Below are 20,747 nucleotides of genomic sequence, written 5' to 3' on the forward strand. Positions count from 1 at the left end.
TACACCATCTGCAGTATTGTAATATTTCTGGATTTGAATTAATTGTTAGTAATTAACCTTACACTACCTTTGTTTAGCTGGTTAAAATAGATTAATATTGTCTTCAGCAACAAGTTGTTGTGATATAAGCTATGTGTTATTGATATTAACTGAATTTTTTAATACATTTTTAATATATGTTCTTTTGCTGATTTGGGATCTTTTTGAAGAATTCAGAGCCTCTGTTCCCATTTTTTTTTGTTGTTTTTAGCTTTTCTCCCCGAGGCTCTCAGGTTTCTCGCACGCTTCAAACACACGACTTAGGCGACGTCAGCACGTACGTGTGAGCGAACGTCACGCAAAGCCGCTGTACCATCCAGGATGTTACCCTCCTTTCACTGTACATTTCCTGGCATCAGTTTGTTCACTTATCAAAGAAGGAAGGATGTGATATTTTTACTAAGGAGTATTTGAACAAGTTATTGAGAAAGTAACAATACATTAACAATTGCAATAATGTAACCCCCCCCCCCCCCTCCCCTGTCTACAGGGCTGGTTCAGCCCCGGGCAGGTGTTCGTGCTGGACGAGTACTGTGCCCGGTATGGTGTGAGGGGCTGCCACCGCCACCTCAGCTACCTGAGGGACCTGATGGAGTACTCCGAGAAGAACACCCTCATCGACCCCACCCTCTTACACTACAGCTACGCCTTCTGCGCCTCCCACATACACGGAAACAGGTAGGGCCCCCCCGGCAAAGGCTGGCTAACGGCTGTGTAGCCAGGAAGGCTGGGACACCTCGCATCTTAAGCAAGACACCAGTAACAGATGGCACAGTTAAACAATGCAATTAACAGTCTGTCCGAAAGCAGCACCTTGTCACAGCAGCAGTAGAATTGTTTCGGAATATTTTTGGAATCGTCAGGATGAAAGGTGAAGGAATTTCACGTCTTTTATGTATTTTTACAACATAAACAGACAAGTAAATAAATAGTCGCATGTCCATGTGAAGTTTTTAGGTTGTGGATACTTTCCAAATGTTTGCTCTCGAGGTGTGTGGACCTCAGGCTTGCACGCACTCCTGGAACCTTCAGGTGTGTCAGGTGTGATTTGAGCTTTCTGGCCACCAGCCATGTCATGTCGGTTTATCTCACTCTTTGAATTGCATCCAAACTGATTGTCACTTTAGGGGGAGGAGACAGCAACACTGCCCCTGTATTTCCGCCGCTTGGTAATTAAAATGACATTTCCACACAATGGAATTAATTATTTGTGATTCATTCTGCTGTGTTGGCTTCCTTTGTTGTTAGAAAAACTGTCTTGTGGGTTTTATGTAGCAGTTTCTGTGTCTAACAAATATAAGATTAGACTGGATCACTGTTTCAGTAAATACACATTGACATATACTTAGTAATTTGTGATATTTATAAGACATTTGTTTCACATTTAATAATAGTCTATTTCTTTAGCACTCATGGTGAGTTTAGATTGTGCAGAATATGATCGATTAGCTTAGGGCCCCTAATAACTGTTTATGTCACCCAAGTGCCTCCCATTTAAGTAATCAGGCAGCCACTTATCTAAAATAGCCTCGTTTTGACTTTTTGTGTGTTAAATTCAGATGTCTGTGCTTGTGTCTGTCGGCTAATTGAAGCAATTAGGGAAAGTAACGATTAGACCCGCTACCTAATCACCACCTGTAAATGTGGACAATTACTCCAACTGGCTTTTTGTCAGTCGGCTCTCATTTGAATAATTAAATTCTGCTGGGTGTGAACAGGGCGTGTAAATACACTGTGGGGTGGGGGGGGGCTGCTTGCAGTCTGTATATGGCCTAACGAGGGTGCTGGGATTGTACCCTACCTATATCTGAGAGGAAATGGAGCCCATATCTGTGTGTGTGTGTGTATATATATATATATAAACACACACACATAAATGTGTGTCCTCCAAGTCAATTTATATGTTTATCACATCGTCTTTCTTTTTTCATGTAGTCTATTTATAAATTACTACTGAAATGTTAATTAATCCTAAATTAGATCCAAGACTTAGAGCAAGACAAGCAGAATAAAGTATTGCTGATATACACGTGCTAATTTCTCGACATGCAGGTCTGCTGCCCCAGACCTTCCTGCTCTAGGTCTCACTGTCAGGATGTAGCATTTGTGGTGGATTTGATGCCACAGTGACCGGTCATTTTAAGTGAAAAGATAAAGGCGTTTCTCTGCCCCCCCGACAGCTCCGCCTCCTTTCCTCTCATGCCTCATGCCGCCAGGTGTTCTGACAGACTGGATGTCTCATTCTTCCACCGACTGAACCCCTCCACAGTTGAGTACACTGGAAAAAAATAGCTGTTGAATCAACTTAAAAATCATAGAAGGTGGATTTTTCTCATCATTAAGTAACGTTGTCGCTCCAACTTAATTTTCTTAGGTTGGTTGTACGTGATGTACTAAGGTTGATTGAATTTGAATTAAATGCTTTGGTCCAGTTTAATTTTCTCGATTTTAGCTAAACATAATTTACCATGGTAGATTTCATTTGACTTAGAGGATTTCATAAAGCTGTATAAAAACACACATAAAGCTGTATTTGAACATGATTCAGTACGTTTGTTTCATTTAAATATGTTGATTTGGTGCAAACTGGTTTACTACGGACTGGTAACTGGATTTAATAGCGTGGCATGGTGGTGCCGCGGTTAGCACTGTTGGATGTATGCATTTAATGGAGTTGGTCAGCCTGATTTTATTTAAATTGTACAGCATGCTGGATGCCAGGACTATAAAGGATATCACACAACGAACGAACGTGTGTTATAACAACCTTTAGTCCCAACCCTGACAAAAATACAGTACATTATAGTTTCCTTTTTCAAATTAAGTGATTTAATGACGACTCTGTGACTGTCGCATCATACTCAGCTGTAGGGCTGAACGATTTGGGGGGAAAAATTAATCGCGGTGTTTCTGACAGACTTCGCAGTTGCGATTTGATTTGTGATATTTTTTAAATCATGCTTCAGTTCATTATTCAGTATGTAATAGTCGTGACGCAGCATTACCACATGAGATACTATCAAAATACTAACTGGTCTATATTGTAATACAAGACATCTTAAAGATATGAATAGCTTCCAATATGTATTTATTTTTTCTTATCCTTGTGTACAAACCTCGGGTCTTCAGTGACCTGGCATATACAATACATACTTAAAAACCAAGCCACAGGTAATTGTAACTGTTCAAATTTCTATTGAATTTCCCATTCACCATCACTAAGAAGAGTTCCCAAACAAACAGAACTTTTTACATCGTCCTATGATGACGGTGGTCTTGGGTGTGGACGCTGTTCCCAGATTATGTCACGTACTCTGCTTATACAACAATTTACTATAAATTTAAAGGCAAAATAACTTAAAATGATTGTTTTATGATTATTATTTGGCAAAAAGGTGCCAGGTTGCTAGCAACCGGAACATGGTAAGTGGATTTTACACGTGCTGTTTAAGTCCTGCGTTTAGAAACAGCTCTCCATCGCTTTTTAATGCTTAGTAAAATGTTAGTGCTTTCTGAAGGTCCCAAGTGCACAAGGGATAAATTAGCAGAGAATAATATACAACAATTATTACATAAGCTGTGACTGTGTTAAGTAATAATAAAAATAAAACAATTCCAGTAAGAAGATAAAGAAACTGGGATCCCGCAGCTAAGGCTGCTTGGCCTCCTCATTATAGGACCTTTCTGTAAACAATCGCTGACCATGAAATCTGTAGGTGATTCACTTACAGCTCCTTGGGTTTCAGTCGTTTGCTGCTTGTGGGCATATATACAGTCATTTTGGGCCACTTCCTTTTGTTGAGCTTGATTGGCAGGCGAGGAGCACAGCGCTTCTACTTCCGATTGATCAGAATGACTGTCACACAAGGAGGATGGCATGAATTTGTAAAACTGTTTAAAATGCTGGGTCACACAATTTCGATTGGCTATTCGTGTTGTGTTGGTTGGCTGAAACAAAAGCCTTGGTCTGGACTTGTATTTCTGGACCTGAACATTCCACCTCTGTCTCTAAATTTTCTTTTGTGACTAACTTCCCCAATGCTGACCATGAGCTGATGCTTACTTGCTAGTAGAAGAGGCACATTTTTAAAGCAACTGGTTACATTCTTAAAAAAAAAAACTGTGCTTGGCCTCAAACCTTAGAGTCCACTGTACCACAAGAGAACCAAATATCCTGATTTTGGGATAGTGCACCAAATAACGGTGTTTTGGTAGGAGTTTCATGCCAGGGAATATCTCAAGGATCTTCTGTCAGTGCTCAGAGGTTTTCCCTTCAAGGTAGGCGATTGACTCATCTGTTTGTGCTGCAGCAATTACAAGCTTCACAATGTCTGTCAAGTCAAGCAATAGCTGCCATTCCCTTCCTTCCTCTGTTGCCAGAAGCCTAGTTATGAAATGGCAGTGGGCCCAATTTCCATGGGCATTTCCGCTCATCATTTTTGTTGTTGAAAGAGTATGTGGTGGGGGGGGCGGCATGGTGGTGCAGTGGTTAGCACTGTTGCCTCACAGCTCTGGGACCCGGGTTCGAGTCTCCGCCTGGGTCACATGTGTGCGGAGTTTGCATGTTCTCCCCATGTCGTCATGGGGTTTTCTCCGGATACTCCGGTTTCCCCCCACAGTCCAAAAACATGCTGAGGCTAATTGGAGTCGCTAAATTGCCCGTAGAAATGTGTGCGTGTGAGTGAATGGTGTGTGAGTGTGCCCTGCGATGGGCTGGCCCCCCATCCTGGGTTGTTCCCTGCCTCGTGCCCATTGCCTCCGGGATAGGGTCCAGACCCCCCGTGACCCAGTAGGATAAGCAGTTTGGAAAATGGATGGATGTGTGTGTGTGTGTGTATATATATATATATATATATATATATATATATACACACACACTTTTATACTTTTATATATATAGGACTTACTTTTATATATATAGGACCAATTTTCACATTCCGCACCACTGTTTGCACATGTGCTGATGGCCATCTTCAGCGTCTCCATGACCATGTACCTTACCACTGGTTTATGAGAAAATGTTTGTGACACTGGGGAGGTTCAACGACACCAAACTTAAAATCTTTCAATCCATGTTTTATTTTTTCTGTTCTTGCGGGAATGAAATGTTCCACATGCGTTTGTTTGAAAATGGCAGCCCTCAAACGAACAAGTAACTGTTTCATTGTTCTTCAAGTGACTGCCAATGTGAACAAAACAATCTCTCTCTGTAGAAAGAATGCTGCAAGTGCACAAGTGTTAAATGAACGTACAAAGGATTCCATTTTTTTGTAAAGTACAAGGGCAGCTTAGATATAAACATGGATGGTGCTGACTATGTGCTGCAATCTAAAACTCATTAATAGCTCATGACTGTTAGACATGGATACACTGAATTTCAGCCGCATCCCTAAAATTAAATACATTCAAATAGTACTCCAAAAGTGTTTTAACTTACCTCACTAAAATTTCGTGGGGAAAAAAAATGCAGCTGTTACAAATCTAGTAGCCTCTTAAAATCTGCTGGACAAAGCAGAGAATGAAATATATATGGTTTATTTAAAGAGGTCTGTTATGACAATGATATGTGCTTATTTTTTTCAGAAATACGAGCATTAGAACTGTGAATTTTGTATTTTTATCAGTGATTGTCCATCACCCAAAAAAATGAGAGAGACAATTTCTAAGTGGTTAAATGTATTGCTGAAGCAGTGGATATACTGACACGATGAAATGAAGTTTTTGTTAAGATGATCTAAGAAAGAGACGTATGTACTTTGAGTAATAAAGAACGAATATAGCATTAATCATAAGCTTCACCAAAGAACATAACTAATTGACTTGTACATTATTCAAAAAAACAACTTTTAGTGATGGATACTGGCAGTTGCTGTAATTCTGGAGCTAAAAATTTAACCCATGCAATCTCGACTAGTAAGCTGATTTCACACTTTTTATTAACTGCTAGTAGGGTGTAACTTCTGGTTGACAGTTTATTGTTTAATAACCAGGGGTGTAACAATACTGTTTGCCTACAGTTCAGTATGTATCATGGTTTTCGGCCACAATAACGTATGATTTTGTCTTTATCTATCCATCCATCCATCCTTTGTCCTATTCAGTGTCGTGGGGGGTCCAAAGTCTATATGCATAAACCAGGGAACAACCCAGGATGGGGTGCCAAACCATCGCAGGGCACATTCACACTCCAATTAGCCTCAGCATGTCTTTGGACTGTGGGGGGAAACCCAGAGGAAACCCCACGACGACACGCGGAGAACATGTAAACTCCACAGACACACGGAACCCTGGCAGAGACTCAAACGCTGGTCTCAGAGGTGTGAGGCAACAGTGATAACCACTGTCACCATGCCGCCCCCAGTATCTTTTTATTTAACCACCCTTCAATTAAACAACTAACTCTTTATTTTTCTAAATAACCATGTATTTGACTTGGGATCAACATGTTTTCTTGTTCGGCATGATTTTAATAATTATTACCCTGATAAATTGATAATATTATGAGTGTATCGAACTGTAGGGGGCGTACCAAATGGTTTGATTATGTGCCTTGAACCATTACACCCCTTGTAATAACCGAGCTATGCAGGAACTCAGAAAACACACAATGCCGGCTGTCAGAAGGTTAATTTGGGGTGTTGCAGTGTGAGTAGCTAAATGTAGCCACATGCAGCTAAACCTTCTTTGAACTACCATGAGTCTATTTTGCTTAGCAAAAATGGAGACCGCTGTTAGGATGCAAAGAGAGGCATCAATGTAACTCAAATACGCACAAAGAAAGTATTCTGACTGTAAAAAAAGACAAACGCTAATATGTAACAAAGCGAAATCCCAGACATTTCCCGCATTTTTAATTCCCAAAAAAGATGTACATGAATAAGAGGATGTGTGGTAACCCTGTTTAAACATTCAGCTTAATATATTATAAAGATATCTGTTCAGGATAGCTATGCCATTCATATTGTATGTGAATAAATAAATTGGAAAATGACTGATGCAAAAAGATTTTGAATACGCCAGGCTTCAAATGATCCACGCTGGTACTGACCTATGGAGAATATAAAAATATGTGATTAACTGTTCTATGTGGAAAAGGGCAAAAAACCACCTGACATTCTGCAACCCCACAGCCCTTTCTTACAGTATATCGTTCCCTTCTTCTGTAGTAAAATGTTTAATAGCATTTTGTTTCTGCTCATATACTGCACACATTTCAATTGCCCGATATTGCGTCGACTTTGTGCGTTAACGTGCGTGCAGTATGATGGTATAGCTTCCAAACAAAACAGCTGATGCAATATCGCAAACGGTTACTTACAAAAGACGTCGGCTGGATAGTGATGAGTGAAAGACGGCGAGTCCATTGTCCAGCAAAGGAGACCAGGACTTCCCAGTCAAAAAAACAGACACAGGCAGTGACTATACATGCATGCGCAGTCATGGCCATATAAATTTTTTTCAACTTTAATTATAATTAAATTAACTAAGCTTCATCAAAACATATTAAATATATTTTTATATAGCTTATTATTTAGTAAGATCATGTACTCCAATATAAATTCATTAAATAAACTAAATTTTGTTACGTTGAATCTACTAAGGACAGAAATGTTTTTGTTCCCCTCATGGTGGAACGCCAGGCCCCCTCACTCCTGCGCATCCCTTCACGAGACATGGAGCTGACATGTCCACACCAGAGAACCAAAGAGCCTCCTGCACCCTCCGTACGAAGTCCTGTGTGACAGACACCTCCGACTCAGTCACTGCTAAAGGCAGGCTCTAGGCCTCCTGCTGGCGAAGGCTGGTGATGTTAACACGGGTGTCCCACGCTAAAAAACCCCTCTTTTTAAAACAGGGACTCATTCCATAATGCCTCCTTCTGGACTCACTTGTTCTATTTCCTCCCATAATGCACTGTGTCCGGGCAGCAGCTCCGACACAAGTGGTCAAACAGACTGGATTGCTTCACCCACCCCCAGACACATGGAGCAGCAATTATAAGTTGTTAAAACTATGGGCTTTTTTCCCTGGTAACTTTTATTGTATTAAGTTCTGGGCAGATGGTGTATCGCAGTACATATGTGTCCGAGCGTACGCATGCATCTTAAAAACGGCCGGCCGTGACACACAAGAGAATCTCCAAACCGTACACATTCAGCGCAGACCGATTGGGTGCTTTGTTTTCTTCCACCCTTGTGTTCTGTCCTGTCAACTCTCAGTGGCCAACAGCTTGCACACGCTATGTCCATCTTTGCTGCTTCACTGCTTCCTGACTGAGGGTCTGTGACCATGTCAGTGCTGTAAATATGCTACAGGTTACCAGAGAGATCCTCGCCCCAAATCTTCAGTATGGATACCTTGCCCCCCACCCTCCCCCCCCCCAACTGAGTGCCCCCTAGAGGTCCCCCGAGAGTCCAGGTAGAGGACAGTATGCCCTATTTCGTGTGAGGATGAAAGGGGATCTGACCTTCGTTGTCAGCGCTAGGGCCCTAGAACAAAGTACCAACCCCCAAAGAGTGAAGAGTGGGGGTGGGAATGTGGACCCCCGCTACCGTCTTGTTGTTTCTCTTAACAAAGCTCACTTCAAAAAGGGTGGGTAACGGTCCAGTGGGGTGAGGAACAACAAATTGGTTTTGAGTGTTGGTGTGGAATGAAGCAGCACTTTGGTGAAGGCGAAAGCTTCTCCTCTAAACCTAACGAAGGTACTTAAATCATATAAACTTTTTCTTAATGTGAAACTGCGATGCTTTCTGAATTTTGCAACATATTCCAAATGGGTTTAACTTTTCAGTAAAGTATCTTTGTCTGTTCTTTGGCTAATTGTTGTATTATTGAGCGAGTGTTAGCTATTCACCACATGCCCGATAATGAAAGAGAATAACGTGCATTTTCTCTTTGTTTTCCATTCGTCATTAGGTCATTCCTCCTCTAGATGAGAGACAGCACTACATATTTTAAGGGAGGAATATCAAGGCTATTTTTTTTATTCTCAATAATGTGTCATTTTAAAACCTTTTTTTAGGCCAGATGGTATGGGGACAGTCACAGAAGAGGAAAAGGAACAGTTTGAAGACATCAAAAGCCGACTTCTAAGTCTACTGGAAAACCAGATCGTACATTTCAGGTAATGGATGCTGTAGGACGAGCATAAAGCTCCAGATGAACAGCATCTCTCTTGTACATTGTGTCCCTTTCTATACATGAAAGCTATAAAAATGTCTGCTTTCTCACTTATCATTCCAACTGAGACTGACGGAAGCTTGAGCACAATATATGTGGATTAGAACCAATATCAACAGGTGTATTTATCTTTAGGCAGATGGGATGAGTTCACCCTGCTTGCTCATTCCCTTTATATGTCGCCAGTGGAAGGGATGGGGCCACTTTGGGGGCCGAAAGCAGCAGGAGCCATTTAGCCTCACCCTACTACAGCAGACTAATAGGAGTATACAACAGCGGTGACAATACGTGGATTATGTAAATGAGCACAGGGAAGAATCAAAGTCCTTGAGTGTGTCGTTGGCGTTGAGGATTAGTCGTAACACAGCAAAGATGATTAAGGCAATTTGGCTGATTTGTGTACGCACCACGCTCCCAGCAGAGGACAAAGGCTTGGAATATTTAGGGTGCTCTTCATGTACACCTGCATGCACGTAAATCTCACAGACCCTTGTCATTAGGCGGGACCTCAAGAGTCTTAACCAACTTAAACTGTTGTTAAGGGCTGCCAACTGACTGTAGATGTTACGTTAAATAGCCCGAAGTATGTGGACCAGCTTGTCCAACATCTCACTCTGAAACCTAACGTATTAATATGAAGTTGGTCGGTCCGTTGGTGCTTGTACTCTTTTGGGTTGGCTTTCCATTAGATGTTGGAACATTGCCTGCAGGATTTGCTGCCATTCAGGTTGGGTATTGATGTTGGGTGATCAGGTCTCTTTCTGTAAATTTGTGTGGTGACCCTCTTCACAATTGAACATGCTCCTGCGCAATTTGACCTTCACAACCTCACTTGCAGTTGACCAGGGCAGCCCTTGAAGGGCAGAAATGTGGTGAGCTGACTTGTTGTAAGGATGGCATCCTATGATGGTGTGAAGTGGAAAGTCACTAACCTCTTCCATACTAACACACAGGTACACCCCTTCATGACCATGACCAAATTGAGCTGGTAGAAGATGGATGGATTCACAATGGCTACATTTCTCAGTGTATCCACTGAGATGTCAAAATACAGCCGGTTCCCTAAACTGCTTGTTCTCCATTAAGTGGTACTTATATTCCCGCCCTGCAGGTACTGCTTCCCATTTGGACGCCCGGAAGGTGCACTGAAAGCCACGTTATCCCTGCTGGAAAGGGTGAGTCTAGCCATCATTCCGGGCACTTCTTTGTTACTCTGGGAATTGTGACTATTTTATTAAATTTTTAGGGAGAAGTCTTGCATGCAGATTGATAGGAGAGAGAACGTGACATGAAAACGAGGGACGAAAGTTTGGCTCTGTCTCATGAATGTGGAAAACAAAGAAAGCCATGGCGTAATGAAAGCAAAGCGAGTGCCCCTACACTAATTCCCACTTCAGTATTCTGGCCCTAAAACTCTCAATCAGTGATTTTGTGTGTAAATGTGGAAAAAGGAGCACCAGTGTGGATCAGTAATTCTACTCCCCTCACCTTAATCAGGTATTGATGAAGGACATTTCCACACCAGTCCCTCCGGACCAGCTGAGGAAGGTGGTTCAGAAATGCCTCGAGAAAGCAGCTCTGGTCAATTACTCCCAGCTCACTGACTACGCCAGAATTGAAGGTTGGTCTTCAGATTGCCGTGATCCCCACATTAGAGGCACGCAGAAAAACCCTGAAAGGGTTCATTATCTGGACTGTGGACAGAGAAGCCTCCTCCTCCTCCTCCTCCTCCCTCTCCCTTTGAGTAAACCCAAGCAGCAGAGGCAGCGTTTGCCCGCCTTCAGCTCATTAGACTCTCAGCAGGAGCGACACACACATTTTCTGCACTAATCTCTCTCTTGGGCCCCCCCCCATACCACTAACACTCCAGTTCGCTTTCTTAAGATCACTTAAAGTGAATTTTGGAATGAAATTAGCCTTTATGTTGAGAGATGGCCAATTTGAAATGTTGATGGTCCTCCAGAGAACAGTTCTAGGTGCCTTTGAAATCAATTTTGTTTTCTAGAACTTTCTTTATAATTATTCCCCATTGTACAATCCCCAGTAAAATGGTTCCATTTAATTATAATCTGTGCCATGTTGACCTACTTGGTCTATTGTCCTGTCCAAAAGTTAGACCCTAAGCCAGTGTTTCCCAAACCAGTGCTCAGGCCACACTGGACAGATCCACATTTCTCTTTTATCCCAATTCCCAGAACACCTGACCAAGCAACCAACAGCTCTAAATACCTTACAGTTGTGCTGGGAACTGGCCTAAACATTCTTAGAATGGCCTAGTATACAGTACCTCCATTGCCCTTTTTCCTTAATAGTCTTCTGTATTCCATACGTTCTGTATAAACCTTTGTGCTGTGTGTGGTCTCTCCTCGATGTCCGGTGGCCCTGAGGTGGCGAGGCTCGATGAGGTCATAGGCTGCGGTGATGTTGCAGGGAATGCCCACGCCGGCCCGGAGAAGAGCATGGAGGACGTCATCCGGCTGGGAGAGCTGTGCATCGAGGTCCTGCAGCAGAACGAAGAGCACCACGCGGAGGTAAATCACGCCTTGACCACTGTGTAGCACTCATCTCGACGGTACCTCCTTCCAACAGGCCGACGTCATTACCTCATTTTATACTCAACTGGAGTCCTTTATAAAAAGTATGTGTATGTTGTTTGCTGCAAATTTGATGCCATTTCATATATTATATAATATGTAAACTGTCTTTATCCGGCTACATACCCTTTTCCCTTTTCATCTGAATGTAATTGCATCGCTTGTTGCTATTCCCAGCGCAAGCAGCAACTTGGGTAAAGAGCATCTCCTGCCACATTACACGCGTTCTGTGGTTTATTTTTAAAATTCGGCTGAGTTACATGATGCTCCTCTCGTATGTGGAACATGAATGTTGAAGACGCATCCTGAAGTTTTTCTTGCAGGAATATACATGTCCCATGTACATCATGGAATATGGCTAAGACGAACTGAAGATAGTGGAATCATGGGAGATTCTCAGCTTATTAAATTTTCTCTGCAACACATATCTAAAGCAGTCAAAATGGGTAAAATGTCATGTATATATGATTTAAAATGTGTCTCTTAAGTTCTATCTCTGTATTTAAGTGGACTTTATAATAGTGTTTATTAACATTTTTCCCTTTCATTCATTCCCTCTCCTTATTTGCTGTTAATATGAGCTACTGTCATGCATTTTGCAGCTTAACCAGCAGAGCTGCGAATCTAGCATTTGTCTACATAATCCCCTCTTTTTTTCCCCCGGTTCCTCCCTGCGCTCATTGAGGCACGAGAGGTATTACACACCGGCTCTGCTAAGCACCTTTCTTTCCATGTGCTGCCATCCCCCCATCTCTGAGCTTTTTACCGTCCTCCCTTACCTTCTGTGTCTGTTAGGTCAGTGCTATTCATCCAACCCCACCCCCGCAACCCCACCCCCGCCCCACAGCACTCCCCAGTGTCACTCGACTGTGTTTTTAGTGCGTCTGGTTACAGCGGGGCGACGCTTTTAGCAGAGAGGAAGCGGCGTTGCGCTGCGTCTCAGCGACGCTTTAGCGGTCACAAAGAGCTGGCCTTGAATGCCACGTCTCCCCTGTTTCCATGAACGCATCACCTTGGAGTTCATGGAATAAATCACTGTCATAAGTCTCATGGAGACTTGTGCCGGCCGCTTTTGTATGACTCGTAAAATCGCTGCTGCATGTGATGTCCTGCGTGGTAAATGCTACACGGACTATTCACCATAAGGTCTTTCTCCTTTGTCTTGATTGTGAAGTGAGCCGCAGAGCCCCATTGACACACAAAGCCGCGGTGAATCGCGCATCCCGTCGTGATGCTGAAGGTACATGAGCGTGTGGGAGGACAGGAAGCCGCTTTCCATCTCATGCAGCGAGAGATAGATGCGCCTCTTAAAGAGGCTACCCCCCCACCCCACCCCTATAGGACCTGCTCCTACAGTTTGCTTCCATTAACCACAAATCTGTTCACGTGAGGCAATAATGAAACATTGTTCTCGGTGCAGCAGTGTCAGTTTTGTCCTTAAAAGGAGGGGTACGCCACAGGTGCCTGGTAATTAGGGTTCTCAAGGACAGTTATGGTGGGCACAGGTGGGATCGATGTACATGTTAATTAGGGCTAGGGTTCTCAAGGACAGGTCCAGAGGAGACAGGCAGGATGAGGTGCTGGTAATTATGGTTCTCAAGGACAAGTTTGAGGGGCAATGAGGTTTCTTGGTAATGATGGTAGGGTGTAGACAGACAGACAGACCTGAGCTACCTGATTATTTGGGTTCTTAAGACAGGTTTGTTGGAAATAGGTAGGACTGAGGTGCCTGGTAATTAGGGTTCTAAAGGATATTTATGGTGGACCTAGGTGGGTCTGAGGTACCTGGAACTTAGGGTTCCCAAGGATGGGTGTGGTGGACAGAGGGAGACCTCTTCTCCTCAATCTGCTGGTGTCCTCAGGCACAGCCAATTTACAGGCGACTTTCTCTCTCTTTATAGTTTTTATGGAGAGATTATTTGTGGAAGACGTCTCAGAATTACTCGGTCATTTTTGCTGTAGTTGTAAATTTTCGTTTTGATTTTCTATTTAGTTTGATTATTTTTTGTATATTTTTTGTTGAATGGGTCATTCTTACTATGTATGGCCTTTTCCCCATAAAAATATTCTAAAATAGTTGTACAATCTTAAATTCTTAAATAATGTAATGATATACATTTTTTCTTTTGCACTAAAATCTTAAGTTATTGGATTCCTATATCAATGTATGTAATTTTGCCGTATTGCTCTGAGTAGATGTGTCTAGTTTTGCCATTGACTTTATGGAATAACCTGGATTCCTGGGGCTCTTCTAATGTGACCAGTAAAGGTTCCTCCCTTATAGGACCCAAGTCCCTTTGTCTGCAGCTTCATGTGCCCCCCCCCACACACACACATGCCCTTTGACCCCCACTGTCACACCCTGCTCTCGGTGCTTTGCTCCACCTGCTCCATTCAAAGCCCCCTGTCCGTTTTTCCCAGGCTTTCTCCTGGTGGCCAGAGGCCATGGCAGAACATGCAGAGACCTTCTGGTCCCTGTACACTGTAGACATGGACGCTGCTCTGCAGGTGCAGCCCCCAGACTCCTGGGACGGCTTCGCCCACTTCCAGCTACTCAACAACTTCCTGCGGACTGACCGTAAGTGACCCCATGGGGCAAAGCACCCCTCCCACCGTGCTAGTCCCCCCCGGTGGCTGTCACTGAATGGAACACAAACCTGCACCACTAACAACGCTAATTAATGGAACACAAAAACAAGAGGTCTCGTTAAGCAAAAGGTCAGCGTTCATCTGCCACAACCTGTATAATGATAATTACACATTGATGAAGACAATACCAGCTACTAATGTAACTGTCAGTTCAAAAATTAATTGCGTATTTTCACCACTAACTTAAGAACATTTTGGAATATTGTAATTTATATTGGACACTCATTTACAGGGATAAAAGAACATTTGTTTTAGCTGTTAACCTTTTAGCCAACTGTTAAAATGCAAAATGACCTGTTTTTTTCCCCCACGTAACAAGAGGCATGTTAAAAATGTAGTGAGATTCAATGCACGCTTTGGTTTCATGATATCAATGCAATTGCACTGGACCCAGTGTGGTAACTGCGATCTTTGTGAAGGTCCTGCAGAGATTCACTGCATGGCATTTTCTTGTGTTGTAATCATAACCAGCATCAGGAGTTCTGTGTTAACATTAACAAAATGGTTAGACTGGGATTAGGGTTAATGAAGCCCAGAATGGTACCTGGATCTCTGTCTCTCATTACTGGAGCATCATTATGAGCTGGGAAGTAAAGGCTCCCACTGGGCTGTGAACCAAACACCCCCAGCCCCCCCTTCCCCCCAACACTGTGTCGCCCAGGAAAGACCCCATGTAGGTCAGCTTCTTCATCATTCCCCACATCTCTCCTTGTCAAGAATGGCCTTGGTGCTCATTTCCAGTTAGTATCAAAGAGGATGGTTGTTATTAATTGACACACACTTATCAAAAGCATCAAGAAGGCAGGCCAAAGCTACAATGGCAGGATGTCTCCCGGAACTCCAGCCAATAGCCTTAGGGTTGTAAACCACCGTTCTTTTCCCTAAACCGGGTCACCTGCACTATCTGTGACTGTGGAGACAGAGCCCTTCATCCTCTTTTCTGTTTCCTCACTCATCTCCGTTCCCCATCTTGCCCTCCAGCTTATCTGTGCAACGGGACGTTTCACAAGCACCTGCAGAATCACTTCATGCCGTTGGTCGTGCGCTACATTGACCTAATGGAGTCCTCCATCGCCCAGTCCGTGCATCGGGGCTTTGAGCAGGAGACGTGGCAGTCAGTCAAGTAAGGCTGTTTATCCCCCTTACACTCCATCAGGCACCTTTTGGCCTTGGTGATCTTCCTTGATTGCAGGAGAGAAATAGGAAGCAGCTGCACACAGCATGTAAACAGGGCCTGAAGAATGTCATATGCAACGGGATCTCTAAACTGATTCGTGCCGGTTGTCGCTTCCGATGCTGTTGTTTTGCTTTGAGACGTGTGATGCTTAGTTTGAGATGGATCTGCAGTTGGAGCAGAGCCTAGGAGGTAAGCTGCACAATGATTTTCCCAGGGGTGTGTGTGTGTGAGAGAGAGAAAGTGGATCTCAGTCTCCTCTTTGTCTCTTGCATCCTTTGTGTGTGTGTGTGTGTGTGTGTGTGTGTGCATGTTCTTCCCTCACAGGACGATAACAGAAAACCTCCCCAGTGTCCCTCTGCCCAAAGTTCCTGGCCTGCCCCTCATCCTTCCCCAGCTGCCCAGCTTTTCAGCGCCCTCATGGATGGGCCCGCTGTGTGACCACAAGTGTGTATGGCTTGGGAGGGGGGGGGGGGTGAGGGTGTGGCAGCTTTGTCTGTGTGGGTGGTCATGGCATCGTGCTGTCTGTGGACGGGTTGCACCGTCTAGGAATCTCCTCCTCCATAGGACCAGGAAAAATGAGATGCTAACATCAGAGATAACAATCTAAACTGTCAAACAGCTGGACAATGGCTTTTATGGACAGTGGTGCAGTAGATACCAGAAAAATCCACCAGTATGTCTGAAGGCTTACCCTAGACATGTGCAGCCTTACCTGTGCTGTGACTTCGAAGGACCCGGGCAAATTCTGTCCCATGACTCTGTCTGCTTTCTTTGTGAAAATTTCTCGCCTGTAGTCGTTTAATGTTTCTGACACCCCTAGCAGATTTAGACACGTATCCCAACTGTGGAAGACCAGGCTGGCCTATGGAGGGGGAGCAGAGCAGGCCTTGGTAGCCTCTAGCTGTGGAGTACAGTTTGGTATGCAGCCTCACCCCTCACTGTGCTTGTGATTGCCTTTCCTGTATTCACCCCGCTGCATGTGAGCGAGGCTTCAACACAAACCGGTCCCTACCAGCAAATCTGCGAGGACTACTGGAATTGGACCCATCTGTTCCTCCTTTTTGGGTTCAGCCGGTGCTCTGTTCTGCCCTGTTCGGCCTATAGTGGCTTGAAGATCTCCATGGCATTATGACAACATTTTGACAACCTTTAAAGAATATTTACCATGAAGGTACTGCCGAGTAAAAAAGGGCTCCCATGCTCTAAGGTTCTTCTGCAGTTCTCACTAGTCCTCCGCTGCCTTGCTGGTTGCTGGAATATCGTGTCATTAACAGACAGCCGATATGTTATGCGAACTTCCCGTGCAACTCCACGTGTAGCATTCAGCCATTGTGTTTGGCTGCGATAACTTTTTCGGGAATTGGGAATTAACGGCTCAGTATCACATTCTTCTGCCACGTGTTCATGCTCAATTCTCAAACCATCCAGCATGGAGAGTGGGCTCGAGTGGCAACGTGGATTGTTTGTAATCATCTCGTTTTTAACTTCTAGCTTGCAAGGAATTAATTTGGCCAACATCTTGTGAGTATGATATGATGCCGTCTTTCCCTTCCTTCGTGTTAAAGTCGGAAAATATCTGCATGTGCCGTTGGTCTACATTGTATCCAGTGTCGAGTTCAGGGGTCTACCAGTGGCACCAGAAAATTGACTGTGTGATATCACCCCCCTTCCGGCTGTGGTACTTCAGCGTGGCAGCTCAGTGAGGGTCCCAACTGGTTTGGGGGTGGGGGGGGGGCTCCTGTTGCCCAGTGGTTTTTTTTTTTCCTTTTCCAGTGAGTCGTTAGTGAAGTCTCTCCTCTCCTGCAGACCCCGGGAGTGGTGCCATTGGGAGATGGGTGGGCTTCATGGGCTCTGAGGCTGCAATAGATAATTGGGCAGGAGGGGAACCAATGTAGCACACATTTAATTGCCCAGCACATTTGCTTAGGTAGCAATCCCCTTAAAGGCGGCAATTGCACCCTTAGCTGGCAGCTGCTGTACATTTGGATGGTAGCGGAATGAGCTTATTTTTCTTGTCCCGCCGTAACCTGTCATAGACGTGGCAGCAGGCTGCCGGTGCACGTCCATCTGTCTGCATAGCAAGAGCAGAGTCAAACCTGCTGGCTTCAAGCGGGAGCCTCTAACGTGTCTGAACCAAGCCAACAAAACACTGCTGTTTCCATTTCAAAACAACAAAGGCGATTTTATTATTTTTTAAATCACAGATTTTGAACAGGAACAACACTTAATAAGGCAATGAAAAGCGATTGTTTGTGTCGGCAATGTTATGATATTTTAATTTGCATAAATAAGAAAGGGATGTGTCATGTAGTACTCATTTCTACTAATGCACGCAACAGGGTATATAATAAGAGGAAGCTAATTACATCAATGAGCTATACTCTTATATCACGTCCTTATTAAGCAATATTTGTATTCCATGTTTTTTATTGTGAAAACACAGGTGTCTCTCACTGCCTTACCAATAACCACAGCAATTATCCGTGCTGTTGCTGAAGTGTCCTAGTATTTCTGTCCTTTCATGGAAGTGGAATTGTGTGTGTGTGTGTGTGTGTGTGTGTGTGTGTGTGTGTGTGTGTGTGTGTGTGTGTGTGTGTGTGTGTGTGTGTGTATGTGTGTATGTATGTGTGTATGTATGTATGTGGGTATATCTTACATTGTCTTGTCATGGTGCCTTCACCCCCAGTAATGGCTCAGCAACGTCTGAAGACCTCTTCTGGAAGCTAGAAGCCCTGCAGATGTTTGTGCTGGACCTGCGGTGGCCTGAGCCCGAGTTCGCGAGGCACCTGGAGCAGAGGCTCAAACTCATGGCCAGTGACATGGTGGAGGCCTGCGTCAGGAGGTCAGCTTCAGTCCTGACGCTGGCCAGTACCAGTCTCACAGTCAGTCTCCGCCCCCCTCCCCAGTCCCCCAGTCACAGAAGACCTCGAACCTCTCATGTCCTCAAAACTTGCCTCCCCAGCCTGCGTCCTCTTCCTTCACATCCTGACCTTTGACTGTAGAGAGTCACACTTCGCTCACATCTTCAGGCTACATTTCATCACACAGATGGCGGGAAGTCGGAAGCTGTAGGCAGAGAGGATGACGAAACATATTATTAGTTATACTGAAGCATTGTTTGAGGATCCCATTATATTAACTGTGACAATTGTTTTTGAGGCGTGAAACAACTAACCTTCTAGACTGAACATTCATCAAATGTTCATTTGCAACCGCGGTAATGCTGCTCATGTAAGGACTTACTGTGCAAAGCGGAGGGTCTGGGGAGAATGAGACAGTGCGACTGTTTTTAATTGGTCCCTGGGGGTGACCCATTTTACATGCCCTTTTATTGTCTCTCCCAGAACAAAAGCTGCTTTCGATTCCAAGATGCAGAAGGCCGGCAAGTCGACTGACTTCCGGGTGTCCCTGTCCGTCTGCACCATGTTCAATGTGCTGATGGACGCCAAAAAGCAGTCTTCCAGACTCTGCGTGTTGGACTCCGGCCAGGAGGTACTGTATTTTTGGAGGCTAATCTTGCTTGGTGAAACTCTACTCCAAAAAACGGTGCTTGCTAATACTGGCAGCCACACAGACGATCAGCGTTCCCTGGTATCTCGTAGACTGCAAGAAATTCACCAGTGTGAATATATAGCAGGTGCTTATGAGGCAGGCCTTGCAGACGGACCCGCATCTGGGAAGACCTCCCTAAACAAGGCATAGCCGGAACTGGACATCTTTAGAAAATGAACTTGATATGACAATCCCACTGCCCCGCGCTTCAGACAGTTTGGCCATAGTGTCTTTGCTTTATTTAGGATAATGCAGGTCTCTGGGTTGCAATCCCACCCCTCTCTTACTGGAGGATAGAGTTTGTGAAGGGCTGAGCACGATTCCCTCGGCATCCCCAAAGCTCAGCACACTGCACGCATAGCTTCTGAACCCTTTTAAGTGGCTTTGAAATCCTCCATGATGTGACAGTCAGCCTTCAGCTGGAGAACTTTGGTCCTGCTTGTGGGCTATTCACTCATGAACTCATTTCCACCTGCAGACCATTTGCTACCAGTGACCCAGGAGGTCAGTTTCACTTAACTTGGTCCTCATCTCAGTTCTCAGGCAGCTGCACAGTCTGTTTTCTCTTCCTTAGCAATTGCAGTGCATTTACAGTCTTGTGCCTAGACAGAGAGATGCAGGTTTAAATTGTAAAACATTGACTGGTGGACAGTCGAGCCATTTATCGTAGCCTTGGAACTTTAGCTAGTGATCTTCTAGCCTTCAGTGGAAACTTCTCGATAATTACAGATAAATGTAGACAGGGAGGCTCCTTCAGATTTTTTTCAAGATGTGTTTCCATCCGAGCACTTTGAAGTCAAAGAGATTTTTCCTACTTTCACAAAGTAGACCAAAACCCTGCTGAATTAAATATTATGTGTGTGAGAGTCAATATTATAAATGCAAAACAATGAGCTGCATTTCTGTGTCACTGTTGTGCTGTTTGGCCGAGTCGGTCCCCAGGATGTGGAACAACATCGAAGACGTCCTTGAATCATTAGGGAACCGTTGAGTTTACGCTGTGTGGGTTTCTATTTATTTTGGCCATTAAGACAGTATGTGAAGCAAACAAACTCTTTATTAAAACAGTAAAATCTTGTATTTTAATCAGTCTGTTCCATTGTAGAGTCATGCTGCCATGTACAACGTCATTGTTTTATAAATCGCACACATTTCATTGGTGGCTTTTATTTAGCTTTCTCTATCTGTTTGTTTTGTTTCTGGTCTTCCTTTGTGCCCCCCTCATCTTCTGCACGACATCTTTGCATCCAAGACTGACAAACAATGGGTAAGTGTTTCCTGTCGTCTCTCCTGCTTTAATGTTTTTATGTCATATATTTCATTATTTCATATATTGTTCTTATATAATTTTCTTCCACTCATATCATCTTTAGTTATTATTTAAAGCAATTCATTTTCATCTACATTTTTTTTGCTGCTAGTAAACTCATAATTGCAAACATTGAACTGTATCATATGGGTATGGATGTATAAGGAAATTGGTTTATAGGTCCTGCTAATATACAAAGTTTTTTCCTTGCTGCACAGTAGAAAGCCGTGTATCATTTAAAGCTGAA

The 20,747-nt window shown here is 43.9% G+C and overlaps 1 protein-coding gene across 1 annotated transcript in view; it reads left to right on the top strand.

The window, feature by feature from the left end:
• The window catches only part of cadps2 (Ca++-dependent secretion activator 2), an 81,845-nt gene that overhangs the window by 45,471 nt on the left and 15,627 nt on the right, over window positions 1–20,747 (top strand). Inside the window, 12 exon segments of the mRNA XM_049019940.1 lie at window positions 530–717; window positions 9,062–9,163; window positions 10,331–10,394; window positions 10,717–10,840; window positions 11,650–11,750; window positions 14,235–14,391; window positions 15,444–15,585; window positions 15,964–16,083; window positions 17,131–17,160; window positions 18,326–18,481; window positions 18,984–19,131; window positions 20,444–20,458. Of these exon segments, the coding sequence (XP_048875897.1) occupies window positions 530–717; window positions 9,062–9,163; window positions 10,331–10,394; window positions 10,717–10,840; window positions 11,650–11,750; window positions 14,235–14,391; window positions 15,444–15,585; window positions 15,964–16,083; window positions 17,131–17,160; window positions 18,326–18,481; window positions 18,984–19,131; window positions 20,444–20,458 (1,347 nt within the window).

The sequence above is a fragment of the Brienomyrus brachyistius genome, chromosome 1 (genome assembly GCF_023856365.1).
Source record: "Brienomyrus brachyistius isolate T26 chromosome 1, BBRACH_0.4, whole genome shotgun sequence".
In the NCBI taxonomy this organism is placed as follows: Eukaryota; Metazoa; Chordata; class Actinopteri; order Osteoglossiformes; family Mormyridae; genus Brienomyrus; species Brienomyrus brachyistius.